The 10,914-nt window shown below is 42.0% G+C and overlaps 1 protein-coding gene across 1 annotated transcript; it reads right to left on the reverse strand.

The window, feature by feature from the left end:
- Positions 1-1,117: 1,117 nt before the first annotated feature.
- Positions 1,118-6,846, reverse strand: LOC123454586 (vomeronasal type-1 receptor 3-like). The gene is made up of 2 exons (XM_045133282.1): positions 5,912-6,846; positions 1,118-1,250 (listed from the first exon to the last, which is right to left on the reverse strand). The coding sequence occupies exons 1-2, from the start codon at positions 6,844-6,846 to the stop codon at positions 1,118-1,120; spliced, it is 1,068 nt and encodes a 355-aa protein (XP_044989217.1).
- Between the last annotated feature and the right edge of the window lie 4,068 nt (positions 6,847-10,914).

Consider the following 10,914-nt stretch of genomic DNA (forward strand, 5'->3'; position numbering starts at 1 on the left):
ATCCCAGAACCCGGGAGGCAGAGGTAGGAGGGATCACTGTGAGTTCGAGGCCACCCTGAGACTCCATAGTGAATTCCAGGTTTTCCCAATACTCACATAAGGGCAGACTCAAAAAGTAGCGCAAGTGTGTTTGGGGTTTATGTGCAGTGGCAGGAGGCCTAGTAGGCCCATTTTTCTCCCCTTACTATCTGCCTCTTTATCTCTCTCTGTCTCAAATAAGCAAATAAATGAAAAAAAATCTGGGGGGCTGGAGAGATGGCTCAGTGGTAAGGCACTTGCCTGCAAAGCCTACTGATCCGGGTTTGATTCCCCAGTATCTATGTAAAGCAGAATGCACAAAGTAGTGCATGCATCTGGAGTTCATTTGCAGCAGCTAGAGGGCCCTGGTCCTCACTCTTCTTGCAAATAAATAAAATAGTTTTTAAAAATGTAAGAGCCAGAATGATGATTCGTCAAGAAAATAGGAAAAAGGGCTGCTGGAGAGATGGCTCACTGGTTAAAGGTGCTTGCTTGCAAAGCCTGATAGACTTTGTTCTATTTTCCAATACCCACGTAATTCTATATGCATCAAAATGGCACAATGTATCTGGAGTTCATTTGCAGTGGGCAAGATACTCTTAGGTACACCCATTCTCTCTTTCTTTCTCTCTTCCCTTGCTAATAAATACATTAAAATTAAAGAAAAAGAAGCGGGGCATGGTGGTGCACACCTTTAATCCAGCACTTGGGGAGGCAGAGGTAGAAGAAGTGCTGTGAGTTTGAGGCCACCCTGAGACTACAGAGCTAATTCCAGGTCAGCTTGAGCCAGAGTGGAGAGCCTAACTAAAAAAAAAAAAAAAAAAAAAAAAATTAAAGAAAAAGGGGCCGGGTGTGGTGGTGCAAAGCCTTTAATCCCAGCATTTAGAAGGCAGAGGTATGAGGATTGGCATGAGTCTGAGGCCACCCTGGACTACAGAGTAATTCTAGGTCAGCCTGAGCTAGAGTGAAACCTCAAAAACAAAGACAAAAACAAAAACAAAAACAAAAACAAAAACCAAAAAAAACAAACAAACCAACACAAAAAGGTAAGAAAATTGGGGAAAGAGGCTCGAAGGGTTGAATCTGCTCCACCAAGATGTCAGTAGGCAGACTTGCGCTTCGTGCCGCAGCCAATGAGCTGCTTCTGCCACCCACTGCCTTCCCTGTCATGACAGGATGGACCCTCAAACCAAAGCAGCAAAAGCTTGTTACTTTTAGTATAACAATCCTTCCTGAAACAGAACAGGCGACTGGGTTTAGTGGCCATTTCTCACTATGTTATCCAAGTCTTGGCTACAGTTGTTCCACATGGCAGTGGTAAAAATTATTCATTGTTTATCACCGTAGAGTATTGTTGGATAAAATTCATAGGGGATGTCTAAAACAAAGCAGCAAGTGTAGTGCATCTGATCATCTTACTGCATCTTGCCTTTTTCCTTGGGCTTGAGACACATTCATTCTAATCTCTGAAAGCTACTTTCCAGATACAGTTATCTTGTGGATGGAGGGCTTATCTTTGTATCCTTGTAACCCACTGACACTTCTTCTTCTTCTTCTTCTTTTTTTTTTTTTTTTTTGAGGTAGAGTCCTGCTGTGGGAGAGAGGGGGGGGGGAGAGAGAGAGAGAGAGAGAGAAAGAGAAAGAAGTATGGGCATGCCCAGTGAAAATGAACTCTACATGCATGTGCCACTTTGTGCATTTGGCTTTACGTGGGTCCTGAGGAATCAAACACAGGCCATCAGGCTTTAAAGTAAGCACCTTTGGGCCGGGTGTGGTGGTGCATGCCTTTAATCCCAGCACTTGGGAGGCAGAGGTAGGAGGATTGCCATGAGTTCAAGGCCACCCTGAGACTACATAGTGAATTCCAGGTAAGCCTGGACTACAGTGAAACCCTCCTAGAAACAAAACAAAACAAAACAAAAAATAAGCACCTTTAATTAGTGAGCCATCTCTCCAGTCCCCACTTTTCCTATTTTTCTTGATGATCATCACTCTGGCTCTTACATTTCATGAAAAACTTCTCATATGTCTGTCCCCAGTTAATTCCATAACAACATTCATTAACTGATTTAAAGTTAAATACTATCTGGGTGCAGTGGCTCACACCTTTAATGTCAGCAATTGTTGGGAGCTGCCCATACTTCTCTCTTTCTCTCTCTCTCTCTTTCTCTCTCCCACAGCAGCCACTCCTATCCTCTTTGTGTCTGGAAAGTTTCTCCCTCAAGGTATGGCTAATAGTCCAACTTTATGTCAGAAATTTGTGGCTAAAGCTTTAGCTTCTAAAAGAAGCAAATTTCCTCAATTATATATTATTCATTATATGGATGATATTTTATTAGCTGGAAAGAAAAGACAGAAATCTAGTTACAAAAAACAAAAAAGGAAAAAATGATACAGGGATCTGTAACAAGATGGTTAAATCATAGTTTGTTTATTTTTAAATTTTTTACTTTTGGATGCAAAAGGGTCTTCTGCTGCTGACCATTTTTGGCATGCACAAACCAACACTAATTATGCTAAAGCAATGTGGAAAGATCCATTGACTAACAAATGGAGTGGACCCGACCCTGAATTAATATGGGGACAAGGATCTTTGTATTTTTTCACAGAAAGAAAATGGAGCCAGATGGTTGCCAGAACGTTTGGTGCGGCATGCAGGCCACGAGATCAAACAAGAAGACACTGCTGATCCCGATAATATGGAGTCATCTACATCTCGCTTACAGTGAACTTTACTAGACCTATGTTCCTGACCCTCCTATATTACATCCAGTGACTTGGGAGAAAAAAGAAATCATAGTTCTAGTCAATAACACTCAGTTTCTAAGTACGCCATCTAGTAAAAATATAGAATTACATCAAATAATTATGAGTTCATATTCAGGGCGTGGTCTAGGGATTCCACTATGCTTTTCTAAGACTAGCATAGTGGGATGTTTTGAAATAAAGGAAAGAAACATTACTGTAAAGCATGTACAAGAGCATGTACAAGGTACAAAGAAGATAAAGCAGGTTCAAACAAGCAGAATTTCTATTTGGCTTCCCTATGGAAATCAAGTTACAGGAGATAGTCCACCAGAGGACTTTATTCCCTGTGAAGGAAATACACCTTGGTTCAATAAATCTATATGTTGGAGCAAATGTGTAGGGAAACAATTTACCAGGAATAATGTTTCTGGATCTACTAGATATGTTAAGGACTGGTCAGGATCAGTAGGCTCTATAAAGAGTAAAACTGAATGGGTTAATGATTGGGCCACTGGACTGTCCTCAGGATTGTGGTGGTCAGATAATGGACATCAGCAAACTTACGTGTGGAAAATTGCTGCTGCTATGGGAGGTATCAAGGTTACATCTGCCAGCAATAATTCAAATAGCCTTCCAAAGGGAACTGTTATGGCCTGTGTTACACCACCTTATGCCCTGATGTTAGGGAATATAAATGTTACCTGGTATCACAGGTCTGAGGAAATGTTTAATGTTACCTGTGATAATTGTAGTCTGTCCAATTGTATTTGTCATGATTCTGGAACTATAATGATTGTCAAACAACCTGCATTTGTTATGATTCCTGTTAATCTTTCAAAGCCTTGGAGAAATTTTAGCTATACAGAACAGTCATCTTGATTTTGATTCCACTAAGGCTGATAATGATTTACTTGCTGCAATTCAGTCTGTGTTGCCTGGTTGGGACTCTCTAAGTTCCTGTATAGGCAGCTTTGCAGCTGTGGGAGTTTGCCTTCTGCTTCTCTTATGCCTATTACCTATTTTCTTCAAGTGTCTAATTAAGTCTATTGTGAATGTTCGTGCAGAGGTCTGAGCCATGCACTATAGAATACGTCCTTGACTCCCCTCCTTTAGGAGCTGCATAGGATTCAGACCTATGCATATCAGCTCACAATAAAGTGAGTATGATATGGGCACCAACATGGGTGCAAGGCAAAGCACCGCAAAGGAAGGTCCCTTTCTGACCACTTCTGAATTCCCTGAGAGGAAAAACCTGACTTGCATGGAGGTTGGTACCACACTTATTATGATCATATAGGCCCTGCCTCCCCTCCCCCAAAGGTACCAAGGGCCAAGACTGTGGGATGAAAAAAATGACAGCCCACGGGAGGTGTCAGGTCAATACTCCCCCAGTTGGTTAAAGCCCACTGCTGAATAGTGGGTCTCCCCGTCTTAAGTATAAAAGAAGGGAGGAGATGTTGGGAGCTGTAGCTGCTCTTTGACCATGAGAACTGAAGCTGTTTTTGGATCTCCAGGCACAGAGACCTTATGGTATGGCCTTGGCAAACAGTTTTCAGACACAGAGGCATCTGTGGAGCAGACTTTAGGCACATAGGCACTGTCTAGAAAGTTTTATTTTCTGTATATAAGCTTGTGCTTGCCTGAATAAATCTGAGACCTTGATCAGAATATAGACTTGGTCTCCTTCTTTGTGTCTCTTGTCTCCCATCCAGGTTACTTTCCCCTCATGTCCTTGTTTAACTCCCCGCTGGCTGAGGCAAGCAATCAGGAGGCTGAGGTAGGAGGATCACCATGAATCTGAAGGCAGCCTGGGTTATGGAGAAAGTTTCAGATCAGCCTGGTCTAGAGTAAGACCCTACCTCAGGAAAACAAAATGAAATACTGAGCTGGGTGATGGTGCTTGCTTGTAATCCTAGAATGTGGGAGGCCAAGGCAGGAGGACTGTTGTAAGTCAGAGGCTGGTCTGGGTTATATAATCAGTTCACACCAGTCTGGTATACATAGCAAAACCCTGTTTCAAGATAATTACAAAACTCAATTAATTTTTGCATTGTTTCCTAATTATTAGCAGTCCTGTTTAAAAACTTTATTCATTTTTATTTATTTTGAGAGCAACACAGAGAAAGGGGGGGGCGGAGGGAGGGAAGGTGCAACAGGGCCTCCAGCCACTGTGAATGAGCTCCAGATGCATGCACTACCTTGTGCATCTGGCTAACGTGGGTCCTGGGGAATCAAGCCTTGAACCGGGGTCCTTAGGCTTCACAAGCAAGCGCTTAACCACTAAGCCATCTCTCTAGCCCCCTGTTTAAAAACTTTAAAGTTAACCACCTCAGGGGCTAGGGAGATGGTTCAGTGGATGAAGAGTGCCGTGCAGGTGTGAGGACCAGAGTTCAGCTGTCTGGCATCCACATGAATGCCATTAGTGGGTGGCAGCCTACTTATAGTCCTATTGCTTGAGCTCAAAGATCGAGGACCCTCAGGGAAGCTGGTGGCCAGACTAGCCAAACTGATGAGCTCTGTGTTCAGGCGACAGACCTTGCCTCAGTCAATAAAGTAGAGAGTGATCCGGGAAGACACCTGACATCAACCTTTGACTTCCATCTGCAGGAGCACACATGTGCACGCACACCTGCATATAAGTTTGTCAACGTGCATACAAACACACAAGCACACCACACACACACAAGTAAAAAACCACAGAACTTCTCCATTAGAATATTGGAAAACATGAAGATTATAAAAACCTTTGGGGGCTGGAGAGATGTTTAATGGTTAAGGCGCTTGCCTGAAAAGCCTAAGGACCCAGGTTTGATTCCCCAGTATACTCATAAAGCCAGATGCATAAGGTGGCACATGTATCTGGAGTTTGTTTGCAGTGGCTAGAGGCCCTGGCATGTTCATACTCTTCCTCCTTCTGTCCATCTCGCTCAAATAAATAAATAAAAATAAAAAATATAAAACATAAAGAACTCAAGCCAGGCATGGTGGTGCACATCTTTAATCTCAGCACTCCGGAGCCAGAAGTAGGAGGATCACTGTGAGTTTGAGGCCACCCTGAGACTACATAGTGAATTCCAGATCAGCCTGGGCTACAGCGAGACCCTACCTCAAAAAAACCAAAACAAACAAACAAACAAAAACCAACTTAGAGTTACTTGAACAATTTAGGAAGCTATTCTCTTTACAGCAGGCATAGCAGAACGTGGATAGTCTGGGGTCACGCTTCATGAGAATAAAGGGGCTGACTGTAGGAAAACAAGCTGTGATTAGTGCAGAAGCGTTGATCAGCAACCAGCCTGAATCCCGAGAAAGAGCAAAAATCAGTGAAAAGATGAAGGAGAGGGTGTAGAATGCTACAAAGGCCCCCATTAGCATGAGGATGCTTCGGGTGACTCTGGACTCGGGGGAGGACGTGGGAGAAACAGCTGCACGAACGTGCTGGACCTGATGCTTGTGCCTGTGCAGGATGAAAACCATGAAGCCACTGGCCCAGACTGTGAGTCCCAAACACAAAATATCATAGGAGGCAAACAGGGCTGTAAGTAGGAATCCTGTAATTCTGCTACTACTTTCTGCAGAGCAGAATCCGTAATTCCTTTTGTTGGTACCGTTTCTGCCGCTCCACTTGCCAACCTCTACAGGAACGATGCTGTTTACCAGGATGTTCAGGATCCAGCACAGGATGTTGGCTGGTCCAAGGTACTTGGAAGCTTGTACTTTGAGTTCGGCCCACCTGCTGCTCCTGGGGCAGATGGTGATGGCCTGGAAGGTACTCAGTAGGCAGGTGATTCCCATGCACACACCTCTGCCCACTCGGTGAGCATAGAAAACAAGTTTACATCCAGCATCCCCGAGGAAATGTTTCAACCCCAAAGCAGACATTGTTTGTGGGACTCCTTTAGAGAGTATGACCAATAAGTTGGCCAAAGTCAAGTGCTTGAGGATCAAATCTGTGGACCTTATGGTATATCTGGTGAAATAAAGGAAATTATAATAACAGAGAAGAAATAAATTCCCCAGGAAGCCAGCCATCATTTGCCACAGGAAGATCATTCCCATGACCAAATCACCAGAGGTCATGGGTCACTCCAGTGAGCGATCATCCATTGGGAGTGACAGGATCCTGAATAAAAAAATGGGGGCATGTTTCAGGTGTGCAGCTCAAATCCATTATTTCCCACTTACCATTGTTTCCAACCAATTATCTCTCCCTCCCTCCCCCAATCCTCCCCCCTCTCTCTATTTGTGTGTATTCACACACAGCGGGTGTGGGAGGTCAAAGGAAAGCCTCGTCTGTCTGTCTTTGCCTTCCACCTTGTTGGAGGCAGGTCTCCAGTTCTTACTGTTCTCTGTTGCATTCACCAGGCTGCAAGATTCTGGAAATTCCCCTGTCTCCACACTGCTCTTCACCACTGCTTATAGATGCCGAGCGCAGCAGCTGCCTTTTACACGAGTTCTGACAATCTGAACTCAGGTACTTGTGCCGCGGGAGCAAGTGATTTATCCACGGAGCCATCTCCCAAACCCTTTGACCAATGATTTTAAATATCACCTTCTTTCCACAATATTTCATGATAAAGTTTAGTATTATATCTTAAATATAACTTGTAGAACAATTTCATGAAATACACATTGTATTATTCTTACTTGATATATAAGGAGATACTTGGCACAAGGAAACTAAATGACCTTTCTAGTGGCCTCCTTTTAAGAGGTAGAGGCAGGAGGTGACAATCTACTGAACTCAGCATTATTTATTTATTTAGAGAGAGGGAGAGAAAGAGAGTGGCAGACAGATAGATAGAGACATAGAGAGAGAGACACACATACACACAGAGAATGAGTGCAGCAGGGTTTCTAGCCATTGCAAACGAACTTCAGACACATGCACTGCCTTGTGCATCTGGCTTACATGGCACTGGGGAACTGAACCTGAGTCCTTTGGTTTTGCAGGCAAGCAAGTGCCTTAACCACTAACTAAGCCATCTCTCTAGCCCAATATGTCTTTTTTTTTTTGTTTGTTTTTTCGAGGTAGGGTCTCACTTTGGCTCAGGCTGACCTGGAATTCACCATGTAGTCTCAGGGTGGCCTTGAACTCACGGCAATCCTCCTACCTCTGCCTCCTGAGTGCTGGGATTAAAGGCGTGTGCCACCATGCCCGGCTCTTACTGTCAGTTTTTAATGACACAGCTAGGAATTTAAACTATTGGCAACTTGTCATATAAGTTTACTAGCTTAATTAATTAGTTAATTTAACAAATGTCACCTATAATGTTTTAGGAATGCAAACAGAAAATAAATTCTATGATTTTATAACCTTAAGGGAATGCCCATAGTAGGTGAAACTGATTTAATTGAATGTGCAAATCATTTAATGTGAAATTTAAAGAGGAGAATCTTTTTCACTCAAGTTCTTCTAGAACACAGTGTAACCAGTGTGTGCTCAACAAGGCTACATAAAACTAGAGTCAGAGGTACATTATTGTGTAAGTGAAAACGAATCACCATTAATTTCCAAGGAAGTTAACATTTGTTTGCAAATTGAAAAATGTCAAAAATGATTTTAATTAAGTTATTATTTTTGAAGTTGACTTATTATAGTAAAACTTTATTAAAGTGGTAAAGCTAAGAAACAGTTCATTATTACCTTTTCCTCAGCATACTAATAGCAATGTCTGTCATTATCATTTAGCATGTATTTATTTATTTATTTATTTTTGGTTTTTCGAGGTAGGGTTTTACTCTGGCTCAGGCTGACCTGGAATTCACTATGTAGTCTCAGGGTGGCCTTGATCTCATGGCAATCCTCCTACCTCTGCTTTCGGAGTGCTGGGATTAAAGGCATGCGCCACCACACCCAGTTTATTTATGTATTTTTTGAGATAAGGTCTCATTCTAGTTCAGGCTTACCTGGATCTCACTCTATAGTCTCAGGCTAGCCTTGAACTCACAGTGATCCTTCTACCTCTGCCTTCCAAGTGCTGGGACTAAAGGTGTGCGCCACCATGCCCAGCTATTCTGTTTTTTTCTCTCTCTTTTTAAATTATTTTATTTATTTATGAGAGAGAGAGAGAGAGAGAGAGAGAGAGAGAGAGAGAGAATATGGGTCTGCAGGGCCTCTAGCCACTGCAAATGAATTCCAGACGCATGTGCCTCCTTGTACATTTGGCTTATGTGGGTGCTGGGGAATTGAACCTGGGTCCTTAGGCTTTGCAGGCAAGTGCCATAACCATGAAGCCATCTCTCCAGCCCTTTCTTTTTGGTTTTCAAGGTAGGGTCTCACTGTAGCCAGGCTGACCTGGGATTCACTATATAGTCTCAGGATGGCCTCAAACTCATAGCAATCCTCCTGCCTTAGCCTCCTGAGTGCTGAGATTAAAGGTGTGCAACACCATACCAGTATTAGCCCATTTTTTTTGAATGGAAGAATTTATCATTGAATTGGAGAATCTAATTTGTATTTTGAACTAACATCCTTTTTGTTTGATAGGAGTCTAATATATTAAAATATTAAAGTTCTTCCTCTTTTTTTTTTTTTTTTTTTTGAGGTAGGGTCTCACTCTAGCCCAGGCTGACCTGGAATTCACTATGGAGTCTCAGGGTGGCCTCGAACTCTTGGCAATCCTCCTACCTCTGCCTCTCCAGTGCTGGGATTAAAGGTGTGCGTCACCACACCTGGTTTATATTAAGGTTCTTAATAAAAGATTGAACTATATGATGCCTGCTTATGAGAGGCTTATTTTATATTTAAGAATACATGTAGAGTGAAAAAACGGGCTGGAAAAAGATAAACTATCAAGTGACAAACAAAAGAAAGCAGGAGTGCTTATACTAACTAATTTAATTAATTTTTATTATTATTTATTTATTTATTTGAGAGTGACAGAGAGAAAGAGGGAAGGAGAGAAAGAGAGAGAGAGAGAGAGAAAGAGAGAGAGCGAAGAGAGAGAAAGAAAATGGGCACACCAGGACCTCTAGCCACTGTAAAGGAACTCCAGATGCATGTGCCACCTGGTGCACCTGGCTTACATGGGTCCTGGGGAATCCAGCCTTGAACCGGGGTCCTTAGGCTTCACAGGCAAGCGTTTAACCACTTTTAAGCCATCTCTCCAGCCCTGAGTTAATTATTTTTAAACATATAAAAATACAACTACACTATGCAAAAAGAGAACCAGAAAGGAGAATGTTCCTTATATTAATTTAAATACTGTAAAGATTGATATGGAATCTGTAAACAGCATTAGAATATTTTTGAAACCAATATTACAAATAATGCAAACATAAAAACTAAGTATTGTTTCTCTTTTCTTTCTTTCTTTCTCTCTTTCTTTCTTTCTTCCTTTTTTTTTTTAAAATTATTTATTTATTTATTTGAGAGCTATAGACACGGAGAGAAAGACAGGGAGAGAGAGAGAGAATGGGCGCGCCAGGGCTTCCAGCCTCTGCAAATGAACTCCAGACGCGTGCGCCCCCTTGTGCATCTGGCTAACGTGGGACCTGGGGAACGGAGCCTCGAACCGGGGTCCTTAGGCTTCATAGGCAAGCGCTTAACCGCTAAGCCATCTCTCCAGCCCTTTTTTTTTTTTTTTTTTTTTAACAACAGAAAGAACCAAGGTCTTCAAATTACCTTTCCCTGAACATTTCTGCCCTGGCTTCAAGAATGTGCACTGTAGAAAAATAATCCACAGGTATTAGATGTTTCCTTACTAAGCACCATTGTTTTTTCTACTAGGAATAGAGCATGCCCACTGTTTTCTGTTCCTCAACAGAAATAACCTGATTAGCCACATCTATACATTATCACAATTATGGAGTTATTGCAGAAATATGTCTACTAATCTTGTAATTGTTTTTTATTTACTGGGAAGACAGAATAGCTAGCAGATTAATTTCTGAGTTATATTACATAAATTTTAAAGGATATATGCTTCATAATTAAAAATCCGACAAGGAATAGTAAGAATTGAATAAAATTGATAGGAACCACAAGGGTTTGGTTTAGGATCTTGGTCCACTATGCTTTGACAACAAGTTCACCTCATGACTCAGTAATTATTTTCCCTTTTCTGTATAGCTTTGCCACATCTCCATTTGTAGCCCCCAAAGAATCTCTTTTTCAGACAAGAACATTTTTTCCTCAGGTAGGAT

This window comes from Jaculus jaculus, chromosome 14, assembly GCF_020740685.1.
Source record: "Jaculus jaculus isolate mJacJac1 chromosome 14, mJacJac1.mat.Y.cur, whole genome shotgun sequence".
Taxonomy (NCBI): domain Eukaryota; kingdom Metazoa; phylum Chordata; class Mammalia; order Rodentia; family Dipodidae; genus Jaculus; species Jaculus jaculus.